Source organism: Salmo trutta, chromosome 35, assembly GCF_901001165.1.
Source record: "Salmo trutta chromosome 35, fSalTru1.1, whole genome shotgun sequence".
NCBI lineage: Eukaryota > Metazoa > Chordata > Actinopteri > Salmoniformes > Salmonidae > Salmo > Salmo trutta.
The window spans coordinates 38,090,197-38,116,708 of NC_042991.1; the positions used below are offsets into that span (position 1 = coordinate 38,090,197).

At 42.1% G+C, this 26,512-nt stretch overlaps 1 protein-coding gene across 2 annotated transcripts in view; it reads right to left on the minus strand.

Moving 5' to 3' along the window:
• LOC115175169 (neuronal acetylcholine receptor subunit alpha-2-like) overlaps positions 1-26,512 on the minus strand; it is a 42,404-nt gene that overhangs the window by 9,771 nt on the left and 6,121 nt on the right. For both annotated transcript variants that reach the window (XM_029734402.1, XM_029734401.1), the window contains exons 2-6: positions 19,557-19,708; positions 16,164-16,208; positions 9,308-9,417; positions 3,592-3,793; positions 830-1,052 (exon numbers count right to left, since the gene is read on the minus strand). In XM_029734402.1, the coding sequence (XP_029590262.1) occupies positions 830-1,052; positions 3,592-3,793; positions 9,308-9,417; positions 16,164-16,208; positions 19,557-19,708 (732 nt within the window). The remainder of the gene's footprint in view (positions 1-829; positions 1,053-3,591; positions 3,794-9,307; positions 9,418-16,163; positions 16,209-19,556; positions 19,709-26,512) is intronic.

Genomic DNA, 26,512 nt, shown 5'->3' on the forward strand with positions numbered 1-26,512 from the left:
AAACCTCCACTAGATGGGGACGTTAGCTAAAAATTGAAACAGTATTGCTTCCGTCTCTCTTGCCCAAACCTGGGCTCGAACCTGGGACCTTCTGAATACATCGAACAACAGTCACCAACAACGCATCATTAGTTATTGCTAAAAAAAAAAGCAGTGGCTCTTGCAGAGCAAAGGGAAACAACAAATACTTCCAAGTTCTGAGTGAGTGATGTCACCAATTGAAACGCTACTTGCGTCACCTCTAACTAGCCAGCCGTTTACTACGGTAACACTCAGAACATTCTCTGTTAATCTACTTACCTGAGGGGAGATGGGAGACTAGGACCTACCTGAGGGGAGACTAGGACCTACCTGAGGGGAGATGGGTGACTAGGACCTACCTGAGGGGAGACTAGGACCTACCTGAGGGGAGACTAGGACCTACCTGAGGGGAGACTAGGAGACTAGGACCTACCTGAGAGGAGACTAGGACCTACCTGAGGGGAGACTAGGACCTACCTGAGGGGAGACTAGGAGACTAGGACCTACCTGAGGGGAGACTAGGACCTACCTGAGGGGAGACTAGGACCTACCTGAGGGGAGACTAGGACCTACCTGAGGGGAGACTAGGACCTACCTGAGGGGAGACTAGGAGACTAGGACCTACCTGAGGGGAGACTAGGACCTACCTGAGAGGAGACTAGGACCTACCTGAGGGGAGACTAGGACCTACCTGAGGGGAGACTAGGACCTACCTGAGGGGAGACTAGGACCTACCTGAGGGGAGACTAGGACCTACCTGAGGGGAGACTAGGACCTACCTGAGGGGAGATAAAAGACTAGGACCTACCTGAGGGGAGATAAAAGACCAGGACGGTGAGACAGGAGATGAGCAGACAGGGGATGATCAGGTTTATGGTGTAGAAGAGAGGCAGCCGTCTGATGATGAAGAAGTAGGTGATATCAGGGTAGATCTCATGACAGCAGTCGTACTTCTTGGTGTTGTATGTTCCCACCGCGTTGATGATGGCCCACTCTCCACTCTCCCAGTAGTTGTTCAGATCCACAGTGTTCTAGGGGATAGAGATCAACCGTCCCACTCTGTAAAGACTTCATATGGCGTCACAAGAACTACATAGATGCTTCACAAGTCATCTATAAGCTTATATCATAGTGTATTTAAATACAGTGGTTTGGGTCCGTCGTGTTCTAGGGGAGCAGAGATGCGCTTTAAGTGTTCCTTTGTCACACTTGTCTGGTGCCAGTGTGATTCTACTCTCTGTGTGGCTTTACACTAGCCACGTTTCCATTCAATTGGCGACAGATTTTCACGCAAATATCTGCATTTTCTCACCAGATATGATATGTTTCCATCAAATTGACTTGTTGTGGATAAAAGGCTGTGTGTGATGACGTAGTGCACATAAAAGTACATTTTGCGGTTAGAGAGCAGATAGAGTGCGGGTGAAGCCAGTGGTGTAAAAAATACTTTGGTAAAAATACTTTAAAGTACTACTTATGTAGTTTTTGGGGGGTATTTGTAGTTTACTATTTATATTTTTGACAATTAAAGAAAATGTTATGTTCTTTTTACTCAATACATTTTCCCTGACACCCAAAAGTATTTGTTACATTTTGAATGCTTAGCAGAACAGGAAAATTGTCAGAATTCATGCACTTATCAAGAGAACGTCCCTAGTCATCCCTACTGCCTCTGATCTGGCGAACTCACTAAACACAAATTCTTCATTTGTAAATTATGTCTGAGTATTGGAGTGTGCCCCTGGCTATCAGTAAAATTGTGTCATCTGGTTTGCTTAATATATGGAATGATTTATACTTTTACTTTGATTCTTAAGTATTTTAGCAATTACATTTAATTTTGCTACTTAAGTACACTGCATTCAGAAAGTATTCAGACCCCTTTTTCCCATTTTGTACATTTAAAACCAAATATTTTTAGACTTTTACTCAAGTAGTGTTTAACTAGGTGACTGTCACTTTTACTTGAGTCATTTTCTATTAAAAGGTATCTTTACATTTACTCAAGTATGACAATTGGGTACTTTTTCCACCTCTAGGTATATCCTGCATGTTGAGATTATTATTGACAAAAGAGCGAGATTTGTCAATCGGCAGCCAAGCATCGATGATGCTTGTCACCAGAATAAGACCCTCGATTTTTATTTGGAAAGGATCATCAAGCTCATCACTGTGTACTTTCACCACCTTGTGAAATTGACCGTAAATGATTTCATTTGTATCCCAAAAAACTGTATACTCTCCCGACGAGCCGTAGTGGGAGGACCACATGTTATCTCGTGACTGCAAGTTTACTTTGATATGGTGGTTATTATATCAATATATTTGCACATGAAAGCCTTTCCTATGTGTCGGTAAACTGTATTATGTGAGAAATGGTGGTGGAAAAGCCTTTATGCGCAAATATTGATATAATAACCATCGTATCGAAGGAAACTTGGGAGTCACACAATGATATGGTGTGTGTGTGTTTTATAATGGTATGGTCCTGCCACTATGACTCGAGAAAGAACGCAATTTATTAGGCTACAGATAATAATGATGATAATAATCATCATCATCATGATGATGATGATGATGATAATAATAATAATCATAATAATGATAATGATAATGATGATGATGATAATAATAATGATAATGATAATAATAATAATAATGATAATAATAATGATAATAATAATGATAATGATGATAATAATAATGATAATAATAATAATAATGATAATAATAATGATAATGATGATGATGATAATAATAATCATCATCATCATGATGATGATGATGATGATGATGATAATGATAATGATGATGATTATTATTATCATTATTATTATCATCATCATCATTAGTATTATTATTATGATGATGATGATAATGATGATAATAATAATGATAATAATAATAATGATAAAGATAATAATAATGAACTTCACTAGGTGGTGAAAGTGATCTTGATGTTCCTTTCCAATAACTATTAAATGTCTTATTGTGGTTATATGATGATCGATGCTTGACTGGCATTTGACAAATTAAAATGTTCTTATGCGCTTATCCATAATAATATCATCATGTATACCAGCCTACCCGCCCTGTATCTGCGAGCTGTTGGCTAGAGCAGAGACCAGAGTAGGCACATATGCTATTTAACGCAACAGTTTTTTTTGTGACAAAATTGCCCGTATAAAATGCGATGGAAACACATTGAACTTTAAATGTTTATTTGGTACTTGGAAAACTTAAATGGAAAAAGTATATTTTGTGTGCACTACATTATCACGCACTGATTTTAAATCGACAAGTCTGTTTGGTGGAAACACCAATGGTGGCGAAAAACTGTCATATTTTCTTTATGCGGATTCTAGAATATTAACATAAAAATCTGTCGCCTATTGGATGGAATGATAGCTCCAGACAGCAATGAAGTTAGCAAGAACATATACAGTAGTCTGGTTCAAGATCTGCTTAACAAATAAACACTGTGCATACACACGTTATCCACGTCATTCACATCTTGTACAACACATTTACAACATTGCTTGATTTGATTTGATTGATACAACCCCATACCTCGAAGCGTTCCAGGTCTATTTTAGCCTTGTCGTAGGTCCAAGAGCCAAACTTCATCTTACAGTTCTGCTGGTCGAAGGGGAAGAAGGTAACGTCTATAGAACAGGAGGATTTATAGATGGCAGGGGGAACCCAGCGTACCTTCCCATTGTGGAACAGGTGGGCCTTGGTCATGTGGGTCACGGCGAACTCACCGTCCGCACTGGAGGGTGAAGAGGAGAGCAGAACAAAGGTTTATACACGAGAGGGCGTGTTAAACTACTCTTTTTTTTTTTGCACGGCTGTGTTGCTGTTGTAGCAAGTACCATAGATAATTGGCATCGTTACCAGCCAAACCCTCAGGTCGTTAGTTCGATTGGCACCGTTTGTTCTGGCAGGTTGCTATGGGAAGGCACAGCTAGTGCTTCTGCTGACAGTGATAGCGCTGTTCGTGGTGCTGAATTTAGTGCCTCGATCATCTTGCTCATCAAGCATAAACTACAGGCAATACTTGTAGCCTACTGCTGGACCAAATAGACAGAAAGGGTCATTATTGGGTGGGAGGTAGCCTAGTGGTTAGAGCATTGGACTAGTAACCAAAAGGTTACAAGATCGAATCCCTGAGCTGACAAGGTAAAAATCTGTTGTTCTGCCCCTGAACAAGGCAGTTATAACCCACTGTTCCCCGGCAGGCTGTCATTATAAATAACAATTTGTTCTTAACTAACTTGCCTAGTTAAACAAAGGTAAAAAACAGTTGTCATCATAACACTGACTATTTACTTATATCACCCACTACGACGCTATGCAAGCTCTTTCCCCTTTCTAGTGAATGTTAGCCAACTACACAGCTAACACAATCGCTTCAAACTGAACCTGGAGAGACAGGAAAACAGCTGCATTTCCTTTTAGCTGTTACTCTATTGTCACGTCTTTGTGTATATCCAGAAACAATGATGCTGACGCGTGGTTTCGCCAGTATGTCGTCCTGACATTGTTAATATAGACCGGTAGAGAGCGCTATTCAAACTTGAACACAATGCCGCAAAGGTCGGAGAGGCAGACGGCAACTTTTGTACAATCCCTCGTTGCTGCAAACCCCTAATGCTAAGCAAGGGGTGATAATGTCTAGATGATTTTCACAGTGAGATCAAGTTAATGAGTTGCCAGGGCTGGGCTGATGGCACAGTGGATACGCAGTGATTTCTAAGATACAAAACAAGTAGTCTATTTTTGCATCATAGGCCTACCCATTGTAAACATATACAGTTGAAGTCAGAAGTTTACATACACTTAGGTTGGAGTCATTAAAACTCGTTTTTCAACCACTCCACAAATGTCTTGTTAATAAACTATAGTTTTGGCAAGTCGGTTAGGACATCTACTTTGTGCATGACACAAGTAATTTTTCCAACAATTGTTTACAGACAGATTATTTCACTTATAATTCACTGTATCACAATTCCAGTGGGTCAGAAGTTTACGTACACTAAGTTGACTGTGCCTTTAAACAGCTTGGAAAGTTCCAGAAAATTATTTCCTGGCTTCAGAAGTTTCTGATGGGCTAATTGACATCATTTGACTGGAGGTGTACCTGTTGATGTATTTCAAGGCCTACCTTCAAACTCAGTGCCTCTTTGCTTGACATCATGGAAAATTCTAAAGAAATCAGCCAAGACCTCAGAAATATAATTGTAGACCTCCACAAGTCTGGTTCATCCTTGGGAGAAATTTCCAAACACCTGAAGGTACCTCGTTCATCTGTACAAACAATGGTACACAAGTATAAACACCATGGGACCACGTAGCCATCATACCGCTCAGGAAAGAGATGTGTTCTGTCTCCTAGAGATGAACGTACTTTGGTGCGAAAAGTGCAAATCAATCCCAGAACAACAGCAAAGGACCTTGTGAAGATGCTGGAGGAAACAGGTACAAAAGTATCTATATCCACAGTAAAACGAGTCCTATATCAACATAACCTGAAAGGCTGCTCAGCAAGGAAGAAGCTACGGCTCCAAAACCGCTATAAAAAAGCCAGACTACAGTTTGCAACTTGGGGACAAAGATCGTACTTTTTGGAGAAATGTCCTCTGGTCTGATGAAACAAAAATAGAACTGTTTGGCCATAATGACCATCGTTATGTTTGGAGGAAAAAGGGGGAGGCTTGCAAGTCAAAGAACACCATCCCAACTGTGAAGCACGGGGGTGGCAGCATCATGTTGTGGGGGTGCTTTGCTGCAGGAGGGACTGGTGCACTTCACAAAATAGATGGCATCATGAGGTAGGAAAATTATGTGGATATTGAAGCAACATCTCAAGACATCAGTCAGGAAATTAAAGCTTGGTCGCAAATGTGTCTTCCAAATGGACAATGACCCCAAGCATACTTCCAAAGTTGTGGCAAAATGGCTTAAGGACAACAAAGTCAAGGTATTGGAGTGGCCATCACAAAGCCCTGACCTCAATCACAGAACTGAAAAAGCATGCGCGAGCAAGGAAGCCTACAAACCTTTCTCAGTTACACCAGCTCTGTCAGGAGGAATGGGACAAAATTCACCCAACTTATTGTGGGAAGCTTGTGGAAGGCTACCCAAAATGTTTGACCCAAGTTAAACAATTTAAAGGCAATGCTACCAAATACTAATTCAGTGTATGTAAACTTCTGACCCACTGGGAATGTGATGAAATAAATAAATGCTGAAAAAAATTATTCTCTCTACTATTATTCTGACATTTCACATTCTAAAAATAAAGTGGTGATCCTAACTAACCTAAGACAGGGCATTTTTACTCGGATTAAATGTCAGGAATTGTGAAAAACTAAGTTTAAATGTAGTTGGCTAAGGTGTATGTAAACTTCCGACTTCAACTGTGTATATACACAGTGGGGAGAACAAGTATTTGATACACTGACGATTTTGCAGGTTTTCCTACTTACAAAGCATGTAGAGGTCTGTAATTTTATCATAGGTACACTTCAACTGTGAGAGACGGAATCTAAAACAAAAATCCAGAAAATCACATTATATGATTTTTAAATAATTAATTTGCATTTTATTGCATGACATTTTTTTTTATGTAGGGCGCCGTCTTCAAACAACCGCATGGCATGTTTTCGCTGTAATAGCTACTGTAAATCAGACAGTGCAATTAGATTAATAAGAATTTAATCTTTCATCCGATATAAGACACTTATATGTACATAAATGTATAAATCCATAATGTTTATGATTATTTATTTGAATTACACGCCCTCCAGTTTCACTGTAAGTTGTCCCGCTAGCGGGACCCGAACATTCCCATTCCTAACCAGTTGGAGAACGTTCCTAGAATATTACCAAAATTGGAATTAAATGTTAAATTGAACATTTAAGAAATGTTCTGTTAAGGTAATGAAATACCTACAAAATGTTATTTTGTCAAGTTCCTTAAATGTGCTGAGAATGTTCCAAAGCCAAGCAACTATCCTGTACCATTCCCAGAACGTTGTCGGAACGTTGTATGTAAAATGACCATAGGACAACCACACTCTCACCAAGCTCTAAGAAACATATGGTCCTCAGAACGTTATGTGCTAGCTGGGATTTGACATTTCGATATGACAGGAACCTTATCAGCGCTTCACAACTTGTTTATCTACACACAAAAACACACATGACTCAGAGCCATTGTTTTGGTAGAGACTTATGATCCTCCAGGAACAAGCTCCAGAACTTATCTCCTCTATTGCAGTCTGTAATTTATCTCCTCCTCTGAAGAGCTACACATCCCTGATCATGACTTTAATACGCGCTGCTAATAGCTGTAGCTAGAGATATAAGTATATCATTACATCTTCCTCATATCTCTCATGCGCACGCGCACACACACACCTTTTTAATTTCACTCACTGATAGTGATCATACGAAAGAGCTTGATGAGGTGAAACCCAGTCATTAAATACTAGGAGTTTAATCTGAAAGATTCAGCCGTGAAAGTTGAATACATTTAGATGAGGAGAAAACTATTAGGAGGGCTAGGATCAGGATAACATGGCAGTATATTACTGGGGATGGCTAGTATCAGGATAACATGGCAGTATATTACTGGGGAGGGCTAGGATCAGGATAACATGGCAGTATATTACTGGAGATGGCTAGGATCAGGATAACATGGCAGTATATCACTGGGGATGGCTAGGATCAGGATAACATGGCAGTATATTACTATGGATGGCTAGTATCAGGATAACATGGCAGTATATTACTGGGGATGGCTAGTATCAGGATAACATGGCAGTATATCACTGGGGATGGCTAGTATCAGGATAACATGGCAGTATATTACTGGAGATGGCTAGGATCAGGATAACATGGCATTATATCACTGGGGATGGCTAGGATCAGGATAACATGGCAGTATATTACTATGGATGGCTAGTATCAGGATAACATGGCAGTATAATGATAAGTCTATCAGGATAACATGGCAGTGTACTACTGAGGATGGGTAGTATCAGGATAACATGGCAGTATATTACTGGGGATGGCTAGGATCAGGATAACATGGCAGTATATTATTGGGGAGGGCTAGTATCAGGATAACATGGCAGTATATTACTGGGGAGGGCTAGGATCAGGATAACACGGCAGTGTATTACTGGGGAGGGCTAGTATCAGGATAACATGGCAGTATATTACTGGGGAGGGCTAGGATCAGGATAACATGGCAGTATATTACTGGGGAGGGCTAGGATCAGGATAACATGGCAGTATATTACTGGGGAGGGCTAGGATCAGGATAACATGGCAGTATATTACTGTGGATGGCTAGGATCAGGATAACATGGCAGTATAATGATAAGTCTATCAGGATAACATGGCAGTGTACTACTGAGGATGGGTAGTATCAGGATAACATGGCAGTATATTACTGGGGATGGCTAGGATCAGGATAACATGGCAGTATATTACTGGGGAGGGCTAGTATCAGGATAACATGGCAGTATATTACTGGAGATGGCTAGGATCAGGATAACATGGCAGTATATTACTGGAGATGGCTAGGATCAGGATAACATGGCAGTATATTACTGGGGATGGCTAGGATCAGGATAACATGGCAGTATATTACTGGGGAGGGCTAGTATCAGGGTAATATGGCAGTATATTATTGGGGAGGGCTAGGATCAGGATAACATGGCAGTATATTACTGGAGATGGCTAGTATCAGGATAACATGGCAGTATATTACTGGGGAGGGCTAGTATCAGGATAACATGGCAGTATAATGATAAGTCTATCAGGATAACATGGCAGTGTACTATTAAGGATGGGTAGTATCAGGGTAATATGGCAGTATATTATTGGGGAGGGCTAGGATCAGGATAACATGGCAGTGTATTACTGGGGATGGCTAGGATCAGGATAACATGGCAGTATATTACTGGGCATGGCTAGGATCAGGATAACATGGCAGTATATTACTGGGGAGGGCCAACTAGTTGAAAAATCTGTTGATGTGCCCTTGAGCAAGGCACTTAACCCTAATTGTGTCTGTAATTCGCTCTGGATAAGGGCATCTGCTAAATGTCTAAAATGTTAACCATTTATGATGTTTAGCTTAGGATTCAGGAACCTAGTAGATGGCGACATTTAACCATTGAAATAGGCCTAGAAGTGGAGTCTCCTGAACTCTACTTTACATTTACATTAATGACAACAATTTCGGACATAAAGTTTTGCTGTCACTCACTTGTTGTAGAGGACGATGTCTGGGACCCAGATGAGTTCTGACGGGACTCTGATGGATGTGACGTTGTCATAGTCAGAAGGAGTCCAGCGTAGCTTGTAGTCATTCCACTCCTAAGAGGAGAACATACACAAGGAGATGAGAGGTTGTTCAGGTCCCGAGGTCTAATCAGAAAGAGCCTATTAATCCTTAAACAAACTAATTACCGTAATTCATACTGAAAACACCTCAGTCACACACATGCTATATAAACTGAATGTACTGAAACACCTCAGTCATACACACGATATATATATATATATATATATATATATATATATATATATGCAGGGTTTCCTCTAGGCAAAACCCTGAAATCAACACGCACGGTAAAAGACTAGAGACTCGGTTTGTTTTACTTTCACAATAAACTACCTAGTTAGATAATAAACGTTTACAATAGTTTTCCTATTCATATCTGGATCCTGGGATGCAGTTAGCATTAACGCTGGGACCGCTGATATATGTCCCGGGATCTTTGCTCAAACAAGGTGGTACTACATTGGCTAAGCAGCTAGCCTAGCTGCTAGATATCAAGCTAGGCAACCTGGTCTACTATTGCTGGATACCAAGCACTCTAACTGGTTAGCCATTTGTGGCGAAAACCTGAGGAAAATCCATCCAGGAAGTGGGATTTCTTTGATGTGGGTATTTTCAATTGAATACCTATAGAGTATCTAATGGGTTAGGACCCAAATTGCAGTTCCTATGGCTTCCACTAGATGTCAACAGTCTTTAGACATTGTTTCAGGCTTGTTTTCTAAAAAATGAAGAAGAATTAGACCTTTCTGTGCTGGATTGCGTGCATGACCAAGTGCGCGCCCTTCGTTGTTTTTCCTTTCTATTGAAGACGCTATTGTCCGGTTGAAATATTATCAATTATTTAGACAATTGACAACCTGAGGATTAATTATAAACATCGTTTGACATGTTTCAACAAACTTTACCGGTACTATTAGGATGTATTCATTTGCATGTTTTGACCGCCTTTGAGCCAGTGGATTACTGAACAAAACGCGCCAACAAAACTGAGTTTTTGGTATATAAAGAGGGACTTTATCGAACAAAACAAACATTTATTGTGTAGCTGGGACTCTTCTGATTGCAACCAGATGAAGATCTTCAAAGGTAAGTGATTCATTTTATCGCTATTTCTGACTTTTGTCATTCCTTTACTTGGTTGTAAAATGTTTGTATGCTTTTGTAAGCGGGGACTGTCCTCAGATAATCGCATGGTATGCTTTCGCCGTAAAGCCTTTTTGAAATCTGACAAAGCGGCTGGATTAACAAGAAGTTAATCTTTAAACCGATGTATAACACTTGTATTTTTTATGAATGTTTATTATGACTATTTCTGTATTTTGAATTTGGCGCTCTGCAATTTCACCGGATGTTGTCGAGGTGGGTCGCTAGCGGAACGCCTGCACCAGAAAGGTTAATGGGTCCTTCATCTTCATCAATGAGGATGTCTCAGATGCAGTCAAAGAAGAAAGGAACTAATACCAGCCATGAAGGCTGCAAGAGAACGAGGTGACATAGCATATCTGAGGTATGACAAACTGATTGTTCACTCTACCTCCCAAGGATTTAGGAGGAGCGACAGACACAAGTAATTCCAGCCACACACACACACACACACACACACACACACACACACAAACTGAGTATCTCTCTCTCAGACGCCATCTACTGATTCATGTTTGGACATGTAAATACTGTAAATATACCAAAGAAAGGTCTGTTCATTACTCTCTTAAAATATATCCAGTTTAAGGAACAAAATTCATGAAATATGCTGTCTAGTGCAGTCAAACAATATTAATGTATTGGCAATATCAGAGGCTCACTTGGACTCTTCATTTGAGGATGCTGAGATCTCTATACATCGACACAATTTGTTCAGGAGGTACAGAAATAGATATGGGGGGGTTGGAGTTGCAGTTTACATCCAGATTCATATTCCAGCAAAACAACGTAAGGACTTAATGTTGAATGGATTAGAGGCGCAATGGGTACAGGTGCATTGACCACGTTTAAAACCAATAGTAGTTGGTTGCTGCTACAGCCCACCTAGTGCTGATGTCATATATCTTGATGTAATTTGCGAAATGTTGGATAAGGTATCTGATGAAAATAGGGAAACATATTTAGGGGGGAGATAGGAATATTGATTTTTTTTAACACCAACTGTCCAATGAGAAAGAAACGTATTTCTATTGCCAATGTATGTAACCTGACCCATGTTTTGACCAACCAGAAAGTTCACTAATAGGTCCGGTATCACATCATCAATTTGTATCGATCAGTGGCACTAGGTTACAGTGATCATAACTTGGTTGCACTCACTAGGAAAACTAAAATACCAAAGGCTGGCCCTAACGTAATCTACTGCAGGTCCTACAGAGGGTTCAATCAGGACTCACTCACTAGGAAAACTAAAATACCAAAGGCTGGCCCTAACGTAATCTACTGCAGGTCCTACAGAGGGTTCAATCAGGACTCACTCACTAGGAAAATTAAAATACCAAAGGCTGGCCCTAACGTAATCTACCGCAGGTCCTACAGAGGGTTCAATCAGGACTCACTCACTAGGAAAACTAAAATACCAAAGGCTGGCCCTAACGTAATCTACCGCAGGCCCTACAGAGGGTTCAATCAGGACTCACTCACTAGGAAAACTAAAATACCAAAGGCTGGCCCTAACGTAATCTACTGCACGTCCTACAGAGGGTTCAATCAGGACTCACTCACTAGGAAAATTAAAATACCAAAGGCTGGCCCTAACGTAATCTACCGCAGGCCCTACAGAGGGTTCAATCAGGACTCACTCACTAGGAAAACTAAAATACCAAAGGCTGGCCCTAACGTAATCTACCGCAGGCCCTACAGAGGGTTCAATCAGGACTCATTTGTGGATGAGATTAAGAATGTGCAATTGTTAGAAGTGTGTCTTAAGGATGATCCTGAAATGCCACTAAGATTGTTTATGAAATTGTACACGAGTATAGCTGATAAGCACGCCCCTTAAAGAAAATGCACTGTGAGGTCAAATGGTGCCCCATGGATTGATGATGAGCTGAGACATTTTATGATTCAACGTTATAATGCCCAAAAAAGTAGCAGATAAATCTGGCACTCTGTTTGAAAAGCAAAGTTATTGTAAATTAAGAAATCTTGTGAACAAGCTAAACGAAGGAAAGAAGAAGGGATTCTATCAGCACAAAATTGATGAAGTAAAGGGTGATGGGAAATAGTTGTGGAGAACGTTGGACACTATTATGGGTAGGAATTCAAACATGTCCGCCTCTTTTGTTGACTCAGAGGGTATATTTATTACAAAACCACATGACATTGCAAACTACTTTAATGAATATTTTACAGGCAAAGTGGACAATGTGAGGAATGCTATGATTCCAATGATGGCTCCATGTCACATACCTTTATAAAAGATTGTATCATGAAGGAGAGGCAAGGCATGTTTGAATTTCATCAAGTAGAAAAGGAAGACGTAGAAAGGATGCTGTTGTCTCTTTCGGATGACAAGTCGCCTGGTACAGATAATCTAGACACCAAATTGTTTAGAGTTACAGCTAACTAAATATCTACCCCAATCGCTCATATTTTTAATAAGTGCTTGATGTATGGGGTGTGCCCAGAAGTCTGGAAAGAGTCAAAGGGTTTTCCACTACCTAAGGATAAAACATCTGCATTCACTGGTCCTAATAGCTATAAGCTTGCTGCCTGTGTTAAGTAAATTATTGGAAAAAATGGTATCTGTACAAATCAAGGATTATTTCTCATGTAATGGTCTGATAACGGGTTTCCAGCATGCATACAAAGAAGGACATTCTACGAGTACGGCCTTAGCACAAATGACAGATGATTGGTTAAAGAGTGTGGATGACAGGAAGTTAATTGGTGCAGTGTTGCTGGATTTCAGTGCTGCTTTTGATGTAATTGATCATGAACTGTTACTAGGTAAACTCAAATGTTATGGTTTTAAGTCTTCAGCTCTATCCTGGATGGAAGCTATCTATCAAGGAGAAGGCAAAAAGTGTTATTTAATTTTAGCTTTTCAAACAGTAAAGATAATCACTGTGGTGTTCCTCAAGGAAGTTGCCTAGGCCCACTTCTCTATCTTTACTAATGATTTCAGCAGCATACCACCCTGTATCCTACTACTGGCTTGCTTCTGAAGCTAAGCAGAGTTGGTCCTGGTCAGTCCCTGGATGGGAGACCAGATGCTGCTGGAAGTGGTGTTGGAGGGCCAGTAGGAGGCACTCTTTCGTCTGGTCTAAAATAAAAATATACCAATGCCCCAGGGCAGTGATTGCCCTGTGTAGGGTGCAGTCTTTCGGATGGGACGTTAAACGGGTGTCCTGACTCTCTGAGGTCATTAAAGATCCCATGTCACTTATCGTAAGAGTAGGGGTGTTAACCCCGGTGTCCTGGCTAAATTCCCAATCTGGCCCTCAAAACCATCATGGTCACCTAATAATCACCAGTTTCCAATTGGCTCATTCATCCCCCTCCTCTCCCCTGTAACTATTCCCCAGGTTGTTGCTGTAAATGAGAACATGTTCTCAGTCAACTTACCTGGTAAAATAATGGATAAATAAATAAAAAATGTACCTTCCGTAATGAACAAAGCAAGAGTGTTCATGTATGCTGATGAATCTACAATGTATAGTGCAGCATCAGAATGTAATGAGCTAACAGATGCACTGAGCAGTGAACTAAGACTGGTGTCTGAGTGGATTGATGTGAACAAATTGGTGTTGAACATTTCTAAAACTGAATGTATTGTATTTGTTTCAAGATATATGCTTGCTGATGATCCCCAATTGAATTTGTCAATGAAAAGACCGCATGTAGAGCAAGTGAAAAAAGCAAACTACTAGGTGTCATACAGTTTTATCATGGTCAGAACACATAGATAATATTGTTATTAAAACCTCTTAAGGATCTGCCCTTTTTTTCAATTTTCGCCTAAAATGACATACCCAAATCTAACTGCCTGTAGCTCAGGCCCTGAAGCAAGGATATGCATATTATTGATACCATTTGAAAGGAAACACTTTGAAGTTTGTGGAAATGTGAAAGGAATGTAGTAGAATATAACACAATAGATCTGGTAAAAGATAATTCTAAGAAAAAAAACAACCGTTCATTTGTATTTTTTTTGTACCATCGTCTTTGAAATGCAAGAGAAAGGCCATAATGTATTATTCCAGCCCAGGTGCAATTTATATTTGGCCACTAGATGGCAGCAGTGTATGTGCAAAGTTTTAGACTGATCCAATTAACCATTGCATTTCTGTTCAAAATGTTGTAACAAGACTTTCCAAAGGTGCCTAATTTGTTTATTAATAACTTTTCATGTTCAAAACTGCGCACTCTCCTCAAACAATAGCATGGTATTCTTTCACTGTAATAGCTACTGTAAATTGGGCAGTGCAGTTTAACAAGAATTTAAGCTTTCTGCCAATATCAGATATGTCTATGTCATGGGAAATGTTCTTGTTACTTACAACCTCATGCTAATCGCATTAGCCTACATGAGCTCAACTGTCCCATGGAAGAGACACCGATCCCGAAGACGATAGCTAAGGGAATTGCTGTTACAAGAAAATGTTCAGAGTATGTAACATCTAACACACTGAAACAGGTGATTCAATCCCTGGTCCTGTCCAGTTATATGGTCAATCCCTGGTCCTATCACACTTAGAGTACTGTCCAGTTATATGGTCAATCCCTGGTCCTGTCCAGTTATATGGTCAATCCCTGGTCCTATCACACTTAGAGTACTGTCCAGTTATATGGTCAATCCCTGGTCCTGTCCAGTTATATGGTCAATCCCTGGTCCTGTCCAGTTATATGGTCAATCCCTGGTCCAATCACCCTTAGAGTACTGTCCAGTTATATGGTCAATCCCTGGTATCATCACACTTAGAGTACTGTCCAGTTATATGGTCATCTGCAGCAAAGAAAAAGCTCCAAATGGCTCGAAACAGGGCTGCCAGATTAGCTCTTCATTGCTCTATTCGTGTGCATATTATTCAAATGCATCAGAATCTGTCATGGCTTCACGTTAAAAACAAATGACTATCCAGTCTTATGATTTTCTTTAGGAATGTTATATTTAAAATTTAAAAAACACCTTATTTTGTAGTACAGTTAGTACTTACTAGCAACACGCATAACCACCAAACCAGACAGACAAATTCAGGGCAGCTAAGACAACCCAAGCCAAGGACAAATCGCCTTAAATATACAGTTTTATATAGAGCCATAGCTGAATGGAACTCTTTACCAATCCATATTTCTCAGGCAAAAAGTAAATCCACCTTCAAGAAAAAAATTAAAGAACATCTGTGACAGACCATATGACTGGACAGGAAATAGAAAGAACATCTAATGCGATAGACCATATGACTGGACAGGAAATAGAAAGAACATCTAATGCGATAGACCATATGACTGGACAGGAAATAGAAAGCATCAACTGAATGTTAAATGTGTTTCCTGTCAGGTATTGTAATTGTCTGTATTGTCTACTTGTTGAATGTTTGAAGTCTTGATTTGTAATTGGTTGTAATGTCTTGTTAATTGCTGTTGGACCACAGGAAGATTAGCTAGCGTTACGGCGTTAGCTAATGGGGACCCTAATAAAAATGACACATACTGAATGTACTGAAACACCTCAGTCACACACATGCACTATATACTGAATGTACTGAAACAGCTCAGTCACACACATGCACTATATATACTGAATGTACTGAAACACATGCACTATATACTGAATGTACTGAAACACCTGTTTCAGCCAGACGTTGGTGGTCATCATCTGATTCTTCTCGTCCTGTAGAAAGGAAAAGAAAAATGTCAACGAAAAACAGAGGAGGCAAAAGACTGACAAAAAGTAGAGAAATACAGAGGTAGAGGGAAATCCTGTAGGTTTGTTCCTGGAGAACTACTGTCCTGTAGGTTTACACCAGGGCTCTCCAACCCTGTTCTTGGAGAGCTACTGTCCTGTAGATTTACACCAGGGCTCTCCAACCCTGTTCCTGGAGAGCTACTGTCCTGTAGGTTTACAGCAGGGCTCTCCAACCCTGTTCTTGGAGAGCTACTGTCCTGTAGATTTACACCAGGGCTCTCCAACCCTGTTCCTGGAGAGCTACTGTCCTGTAGGTTTACAGCAGGGCTCTCCAACCCTGTTCCTGGAGAGCTACTGTCCTGTAGGTTTACACCAGGGCTCTCCAGCCCTGTTCCTGGAGAACTACTGTCCTGTAGGTTTACACCAGGGCTCTCCAACCCTGTTCTTTGAGAGCTACTGTCCTGTAGGTTTACACCAGGGCTCTCCAACCCTGTTCTTTGAGAACTACCCTCCTGTAGGTTTACACCAGGGCTCTCCAACCCTGTTCTTTGAGAGCTACTGTCCTGTAGGTTTACACCAGGGCTCTCCAACCCTGTTCTTTGAGAGCTACTGTCCTGTAGGTTTACACCAGGGCTCTCCAACCCTGTTCTTTGAGAACTACCCTCCGGTAGGTTTACACCAGGGCTCTCCTACCCTGTTCCTGGAGAGCTACTGTCCTGTAGGTTTACACCAGGGCTCTCCAGCCCTGTTCCTGGAGAGCTACTGTCCTGTAGGTTTACACCAGGGCTCTCCAACCCTGTTCCTGGAGAACTACTGTCCTGTAGGTTTACACCAGGGCTCTCCAACCCTGTTCCTGGAGAGCTACTGTCCTGTAGGTTTACACCAGGGCTCTCCAACCCTGTTCTTTGAGAACTACCCTCCTGTAGGTTTACACCAGGGCTCTCCAACCCTGTTCTTTGAGAGCTACTGTCCTGTAGGTTTACACCAGGGCTCTCCAACCCTGTTCTTTGAGAGCTACTGTCCTGTAGGTTTACACCAGGGCTCTCCAACCCTGTTCTTTGAGAACTACCCTCCTGTAGGTTTACACCAGGGCTCTCCAACCCTGTTCTTTGAGAACTACCCTCCGGTAGATTTACACCAGGGCTCTCCAACCCTGTTCTTTGAGAACTACCCTCCGGTAGATTTACACTCCAACCTCCCAGTCGTAATTAACCTGATTCAACGTATCTACCAGCTAATTATTAGAATCAGGTGTGCTAGATTGGGTTTAGAGTGAAAACCTACAGGATGGTAGTTCTCCTGGAACAGGGTTGGAGAGCCCTGGTGTAAACCTACAGGACTGTAGCTCTCCAGGAACAGGGTAGGAAAGCCCTCGTGTAAACCTACAGGACTGTAACTCTCCAGGAACAGGGTAGGAGAGCCCTGGTGTAAACCTACAGGACAGTAGCTTTCCAGGAACAGGGTTGGAGAGCCCTGGTGTAAACCTACAGGACAGTAGCTCTCCAGGAACAGGGTAGGAGAGCCCTGCTGTAAACCTACAGGACAGTAGCTCTCCAGGAACAGGGTTGGAGAGCCCTGGTGTAAACCTACAGGACAGTAGCTCTCCAGGAACAGGGTTGGAGAGCCCTGGTGTAAACCTACAGGACTGTAACTCTCCAGGAACAGGGTTGGAGAGCCCTGTTGTAAACCTACAGGATGGTAGCTCTCCAGGAATAGGGTAGGAGAGCCCTGATGTAAACCTACAGGAGATTAGCTCTCCAGGAACAGGGTAGTAGGGCCCTGGTGTAAACCTACAGGACAGTAGCAGTAGAGGTTCATATGACGTTCAAGAAAGGAACATAACATAGCCAGCAGCATTTCACTTTAATTTCCTGATGGATGTGAAGTCGCACTCTCTCTCTCAAGGGCTGCAGTGTTCACGGAGAAACCGTGATACAATAGGAAAGGTAGTAAAAGTTGCCTGAAGTGATGAGGTGCACAAGGTTGTCAAAACATTAGGAACACTATCCTAATATTGAGTTGCACCCGTTTTGCCCTCAGAAAAGCCTCAATTCATAGGGGCATGGACAACAAGTCCACGGTTCCACAGGGATGCTGGTTGGGTTATTACTGTTCCCTGTTTCTGATTGTTACTATTTCCCTGTTTCTTTTTTATATTTCTGTTTGTTACGGTTCTCTGTTTCTGTTTGTTACTGTTTGTTACTGTTTCTCTGTTTCTGTTTCTCTGTTTCTGTTTGTTACTGTTTCTCTGTTTCTGTTTGTTACTGTTTCTCTGTTTCTGTTTGTTACTGTTTCTCTGTTTCTGTTTGTTACTGTTTCTCTGTTTGTTACTGTTTCCCTGTTTCTGTTTGTTACTGTTTCTCTGTTTCTGTTTGTTACTGTTTCCCTGTTTCTGTTTGTTTCTGTTTCTCTGTTTCTGTTTGTTACTGTTTCCCTCTTTCTGTTTGTTACTGTTTCTCTGTTTCTGTTTGTTACTGTTTCTCTGTTTCTGTTTGTTTCTGTTTCTCATTTTCTGTTTGTTACTGTTTCTCTGTTTGTTACTGTTTCCCTGTTTCTCTGTTACTGTTTCCCTGTTTGTTACTGTTTCCCTGTTTCTGTTTGTTACTGTTTCCCTGTTTGTTACTGTTTCCCTGTTTCTGTTTGTTACTGTTTCTCTGTTTGTTACTGTTCCTCTGTTTCTCTGTTACTGTTTCCCTGTTTGTTACTGTTTCCCTGTTTCTGTTTGTTACTGTTTCCCTGTTTGTTACTGTTTCCCTGTTTCTGTTTGTTACTGTTCCTCTGTTTCTGTTTGTTTCTGTTTCTCTGTTTCTGTTTGTTACTGTTTCTCTGTTTCTGTTTGTTTCTGTTTCTATGTTTCTGTTTGTTACTGTTCCTCTGTTTCGGTTTGTTACTGTTCCTCTGTTTCTGTTTGTTTCTGTTTCTATGTTTCTGTTTGTTACTGTTTCTCTGTTACTGTTTCTCTGTTTCTGTTTGTTACTGTTCCTCTGTTTCTGTTTGTTACTGTTTCTCTGTTACTGTTTCTCTGTTTCTGTTTGTTACTGTTTCCCTCTTTCTGTTTGTTACTGTTTCCCTGTTTCTGTTTGTTACTGTTTCCCTCTTTCTGTTTGTTACTGTTTCCTTGTTTCTGTTTGTTACTGTTCCTCTGTTTCTGTTTGTTACTGTTTCCCTCTTTCTCTTTGTTACTGTTTCTCTGTTTCTGTTTGTTACTGTTTCCCTCTTTCTGTTTGTTACTGTTTCTCTGTTTCTGTTTGTTACTGTTTCCCTGTTTCTGTTTGTTTCTGTTTCTCTGTTTGTTTCTTCCTCTGTCCACAGGTCCTGCCAGTCACTACTCACCACATCAATGAGCTGTGCTATGGAGAGTCCGAACTTGACGATAACCACGTCTGAGATGTTGGGTACGGGTCTGGACCACTTGTTGTACCCGATGAAGAGCTTCTTGAAGAGCTCGTCCTCCGCATGTGAGTGGGTCTTCTCATGACAGAAAACTAACAGGGGGGTCAGAGAGAGCTTTATAGCAAACCATTTCTCAGGTACAATTATGCATAGATGTATTGTGCTTTAAGGAGCTTTTTCCCCCCCTGTAGTCTTTCTATTTCTAATGAATAATGTATACAGCTATAATAACTATTTCATACTGCCAGATTTGAAAAATGGTTACTCTTATTTCAAATCCTACAAGTTGAAGGACCGTTTATCAAATACAGCAAATATATGACAGGTATGGATCAGCAAATTAGTGATATGAGATAAAAACCTGTGTCTGTAAAAATGAGAGAGTGTGAAATCTCCCCACTTCCTCATTTATGACTCCATTGTCCCCTCTTGACTGTAGTTGTTGGTACAGCTGTGTGGTTGTAAGACCTACTGTAGGAGGTTTTAATCAAATTAACTCTGAGACAGTGTAGACAGATTTGAACTGAGCTGACAGACTGACTTTGAAAACAAAACTTTATTAATTGTTGTCATTTTATTGTGAGGAACTGCAGATTTATCAGATTTTTTTCCCCCCATCAGTTTAGACACACTTTACAGACGCTGTTGCTACTCTGTTTATTATTATATATCCTGATTGCCTAGTCACTGGGCGCGTTCCAGTGAATCACTTTTGTCAAGTCGGAGACCATCGTTGTTGCACTATGGTTATAGAAATTGTCCGACTTGCGACTACTTGTCGACTGCATGAACTTTAGAAAATAATAATGTGATCAAAAGGTCATGCAGGTTTTGATGACGTCTCCTTCAGGTCTCTGCAGTAGATACTCACCAACTGTACCATGCCGTCCTCTGCTGCATTGTGGGAGGAACTATGTATCAACCAATCAACAGGGTGTTTTTTTTGTTTGACCCACTTAAACGTGGCTAAAAGAAGTGACTGAAACAGGAACCGACTTTGCCTGCGAGTTATGATCAGAGCCTTTCTGTTGGAAAACCCCTACAGCGTCCTACTTTTGGTTATTACAGATGCAACTCCCCGAGTTCCGTCTACAGTCGGCTTAGTTAGGATTACCACTCGAACACACCCTCTGATTGACATTATTGTTGTACCAAATGGATGGATGGATCCCTCTCTCTCTCTCTCTCTCACCCTCTCCCTCTCCCTCTCTGTGTGTGTACGTAATCATTCAATTACACATATCTCGACTTCCTCCCCAATGGCACCCTATTCCCAGTATAGAGCTATTATCCACAGGCCTCTGGTCAAAACTAGTGCACTATATAGGGAATAGGGTTCCATTTGTGTCTGAGCTATGAGTTAATCCATCCGTCTCAGTCAGAAGGGGTTGTGGGGCCAACCTCGTACATTAAGCTGCCAGCAAGCTGTCATTCAGGATGACACAGACTCTAAAACATAAACCATTTATGTTCTCTGTTCAACTCGATGTGAATTCAGTGAATATGAGCGAATATCTTCCTGACCTGACATGGATTTATTGCATAACACCTGACTGAGTTTACTGAGTGACACCCCGAGCTGAGCTAGACATACGCTGAGTGGACAAAACATTAAGGAACACCTGCTCGTTCCATGACATAGACCGACCAGGTGAATCCAGGTGAAAGCTATGATCCCTTCAAATCATGTAGCGAAATGCTAGTGTTCCTAGCTCCAACAGTGCAGTAATATCTAACAGTTAACAACAATACACACACACACACACATCTAAAAGTAACAGAATGGAATTAAGAAATATATACATTTTAGGAAGAAGGCTATGATCCCTTATTGATGTCACATTGACGTTAAATCCACTTCAGTCAGTGTAGATGGAGGGGAGGATACAGGTAGAAGGATTTTAAAGCTTTGAGAAAACCGAGGCATGGATTGTGTATGTGTGCCATTCAGAGGGGGAATGCCTTTTAACAGGGTATTGTAGTAGATGCCAGGCGCACCGGTTTGTGTCAAGAACTGCAAAGCTGCTGGGTTTTTCATGCGCAAAAGAAACCCAGCAGTGTTCATCAAGAATGGTCCACAATCATTGGAGTTCATTATGGGTCAGCATCCCTGTGGAATGCTTTGTAGAGCCCATGCCCCGACGAACTGAGGCTGCTAACTCAATATTAAATCAAATCAAATGTTATTGGTCATATGCACCAAATACAACAGTTGTAGACTGTATAGTGAAATGCTTACTTACAAGCACATTCCCAACAGTTCAGCATTAAAAAGTAAAACAAATGAAATAGTAACACAATAAAAACAATAACAAGGCTATATACAAGGAGTACCAGGACTGAGTCAATATACAAGGAGTACCAGGACTGAGTCAATAAACAAGGAGTACCAGTACTGAGTCAATAAACAAGGAGTACCAGGACTGAGTCAATAAACAAGGAGTACCAGGACTGAGTCAATATACAAGGAGTACCAGGACTGAGTCAATATACAAGAAGTACCAGGACTGAGTCAATATACAAGAAGTACCAGGACTGAGTCAATATACAAGGAGTACCAGGACTGAGTCAATATACAAGAAGTACCAGGACTATTTAATATACAAGGAGTACCAGGACTGAGTCAATATACAAGGAGTACCAGGACTGAGTCAATATACAAGGAGTACCAGGACTGAGTCAATATACAAGAAGTACCAGGACTATTTAATATACAAGGAGTACCAGTACTGAGTCAATATACAAGGAGTACCAGTACTGAGTCAATATACAAGGAGTACCAGGACTATTTAATATACAAGGAGTGCCAGTACTGAGTCAATAAACAAGGAGTACCAGTACTGAGTCAATAAACAAGGAGTACCAGGACTGAGTCAATAAACAAGGAGTACCAGTACTGAGTCAATATACAAGAAGTACCAGGACTATTTAATATACAAGGAGTACCAGTACTGAGTCAATATACAAGGAGTACCAGTACTGAGTCAATATACAAGGAGTACCAGTACTGAGTCAATATACAAGGAGTACCAGTACTGAGTCAATATACAAGGAGTACCAGTACTGAGTCAATATACAAGGAGTTCCAGTACTGAGTCAATATACAAGGAGTACCAGTACTGAGTCAATATACAAGGAGTACCAGGACTAAGTCAATATACAAGGAGTACCAGTACTGAGTCAATGTACAAGGAGTACCAGGACGGAGTCAATATACAAGGAGTACCAGGACTGAGTCAATGTACAAGGAGTACCAGCACTGAGTCAATATACAAGGAGTACCAGCACTGAGTCAATATACAAGGAGTACCAGGACTGAGTCAATATACAAGAAGTACCAGGACGGAGTCAATATACAAGGAGTACCAGGACTGAGTCAATGTGCAAGGAGTACCAGGACTGAGTCAATGTGCAAGGAGTACCAGGACTGAGTCAATGTGCAAGGAGTACCAGGACTGAGTCAATGTGCAAGGAGTACCAGGACTGAGTCAATGTGCAAGGAGTACCAGGACTGAGTCAATGTGCAAGGAGTACCAGGACTGAGTCAATGTGCAGGGGTATGAGGTAGTTGAGGTAATACAGTACGTAGATGTTTTGTTACATTACAGCCTTATTCTGAAATTGATTAAAAAAAAAATCCTCAGCAATCTACACACAATACCCCATAAAGGCAAAGCAAAAACAGTGTTTTAGACATTATAAAAAGAAAAACAACTGAAATGACATTTACATAAGTTTTCAGACCCTTTACTCAGTACTTTGTTGAAGCACCTTTGGCAGCGATTACAGCCTCGAGTCTTCTTGGGTATGACGCTACTAGCTTGACACACCTGTATTTGGGGACTTCCTCCCATTCTTCTCTGCAGATCCTCTCACGCTCTGTCAGGCTCTGTCATAGCTGCACAGCTATTTGCAGGTCTCTCCAGAGATGTTCGATCGGGTTCATGTCCGGGCTCTGGCTGGGCCACTCAAGGACATTCAGAGACTTGTCCCAAAGCCACTCCTGAGTTGTCTTGGCTATGTACTTAGGGTCGTTGTCCTGTTGGAAGGTGAACCTTCGCCCCAGTCTGAGGTCCTGAGTGCTCTGGAGCAGGTTTTCATGAAAGATCTCTCTGTACTTTGTTCAGTAAATCTTTCCCTCGATCCTGACTATTCTTCCAGTCCCTGCCGCTGAAAAACATCCCCACAGCATGATGCTGCCAACACCATGCTTCACAGTAGGGATGGTGCCAGGTTTCCTCCAGACATGACGCTTGGCATTCAGGCCAAAGAGTTCAATCTTGGTTTCATCAGAGCAGAGAATGTTGTTTCTCAAGATCTGAGAGTCTATTAGGTGCCTTTTGGCAAACTCCAAGCCGGCTGTCATGTGCCTTTTACTAAGAAGTGGCTTCCATCTGGCCACTCTACAATAAAGGCCTGATTTGTGGAGTGCTGCAGAGATGGTTGTCCTTCCGGAAGGTTCTGTCATCTCCACAGAGGAACTCTGGAGCTCTGTCAGAGTGACCATCGGGTTCTTGTTCACCTCCCTGACCAAGGCCCTTCTCCCCCGATTGCTTAGTTTTGCTTGGCGGCCAGCTCTAGGAAGAGTTTTGGTGGTTCCAAACTTCTTCAATTTAAGAATGATTAAGGCCACTGTGTTCTTGGGGACGTTCAATGCTATAGAAATGTTTTGGTACCCTTCCCCAGATCTGTTTGACACAATCCTGTCTCGGAACTCTACGGAAGATTCCTTCGACCTCATGGCTTGGTTTTTGCTCCTACATGCACTGTCAACTGTTGGACCTTGTATAGACAGGTGTGTGCCTTTCCAAATCATGTCCAATCAATTTAATTTACCACAGGTGGTCACCAATCAAGTTGTAGAAACATCTCAAGGATGATCAATGGAAACAGGATTCACTTGAGTTTAATTTCTCATAGCAAAGGGTCTGAATACGTATGTAAATAAGGTTATTTCTGTTTTTTAAACTTGTTTTCCCTTTTTCATTATGTATTGCCTGTAGATTGAGATTTTATTTTTTTTATACATTTAATATGTAACAAACAGAGAAAAAAGTGAAGGGGCCTGAATACTATCCTAATGCACTGTATAACAAATAGAGTAGCAGCAGCATTATTAAAGTGTGTATGTGTGAGTGTGTGTGTGTGCGGCGTCAATATGCATGTGTGTGTGTGTGTGTTTTGTGTGTGTGTGTGTGTTTTGGAATGTCAGTGTAGTATGTGTGAGTGTGTGGGTAGAGTCCAGTCAGTGTGTGGGTAGAGTCCAGTCAGTGTGGGTAGAGTCCAGTCAGTGTGGGTAGAGTCCAGTCAGTGTGGGTAGAGTCCAGTTAGTGTGGGTAGAGTCCAGTCAGTGTGTGGGTAGAGTCCAGTCAGTGTGGGTAGAGTCCAGTCAGTGTGTGGGTAGAGTCCAGTCAGTGTGTGGGTAGAGTCCAGTCAGTGGGGGTAGAGTCCAGTCAGTGGGGGTAGAGTCCAGTCAGTGTGGGTAGAGTCCAGTCAGTGTGTGGGTAGAGTCCAGTCAGTGTGGGGGTAGAGTCCAGTCAGTGTGGGTAGAGTCCAGTCAGTGTGGGTAGAGTCCAGTCAGTGTGTGGGTAGAGTCCAGTCAGTGTGTGGGTAGAGTCCAGTCAGTGTGGGTAGAGTCCAGTCAGTGTGTGGGTAGAGTCCAGTCAGTGTGTGGGTAGAGTCCAGTCAGTGGGGGTAGAGTCCAGTCAGTGGGGGTAGAGTCCAGTCAGTGGGGGTAGAGTCCAGTCAGTGTGTGGGTAGTTTCCAGTCAGTGTGTGGGTAGAGTCCAGTCAGTGGGGGTAGAGTCCAGTCAGTGGGGGTAGAGTCCAGTCAGTGTGTGGGTAGAGTCCAGTCAGTGGGGGTAGAGTCCAGTCAGTGTGGGTAGAGTCCAGTCAGTGTGGGGGTAGAGTCCAGTCAGTGGGGGTAGAGTCCAGTCAGTGTGTGGGTAGAGTCCAGTCAGTGGGGGTAGAGTCCAGTCAGTGGGGGTAGAGTCCAGTCAGTGGGGGTAGAGTCCAGTCAGTGTGGGGGTAGAGTCCAGTCAGTGTGTGGGTAGAGTCCAGTCAGTGGGGGTAGAGTCCAGTCAGTGGGGGTAGAGTCCAGTCAGTGTGTGGGTAGAGTCCAGTCAGTGTGTGGGTAGAGTCCAGTCAGTTTGGGTAGAGTCCAGTCAGTGTGGGTAGAGTCCAGTCAGTGTGGGGGTAGAGTCCAGTCAGTGTGTGGGTAGAGTCCAGTCAGTGTGTGGGTAGAGTCCAGTCAGTGTGGGGGTAGAGTCCAGTCAGTGTGGGGGTAGAGTCCAGTCAGTGGGGGTAGAGTCCAGTCAGTGGGGGGTAGAGTCCAGTCAGTGGGGGTAGAGTCCAGTCAGTGTGTGGGTAGAGTCCAGTCAGTGTGTGGGTAGAGTCCAGTCAGTGTGGGTAGAGTCCAGTCAGTGTGTGTGGGTAGAGTCTAGTCAGTGAGGGTAGAGTCCAGTCAGTGGGGGTAGAGTCCAGTCAGTGTGGGTAGAGTCCAGTCAGTGTGGGTAGAGTCCAGTCAGTGTGGGTAGAGTCTAGTCAGTGTGTGTGGGTAGAGTCTAGTCAGTGGGGGTAGAGTCCAGTCAGTGGGGGTAGAGTCCAGTCAGTGGGGGTAGAGTCCAGTCAGTGGGGGGGTAGAGTCCAGTCAGTGGGGGTAGAGTCCAGTCAGTGGGGGTAGAGTCCAGTCAGTGTGTGGGTAGAGTCCAGTCAGTGTGTGGGTAGAGTCCAGTCAGTGTGTGTGGGTAGAGTCTAGTCAGTGAGGGTAGAGTCCAGTCAGTGTGTCGGTAGAGTCCAGTCAGTGTGCGTAGAGTCCAGTCAGTGTGTGGGTAGAGTCCAGTCAGTGTGTCGGTAGAGTCCAGTCAGTGTGTCGGTAGAGTCCAATCAGTGTAGGTA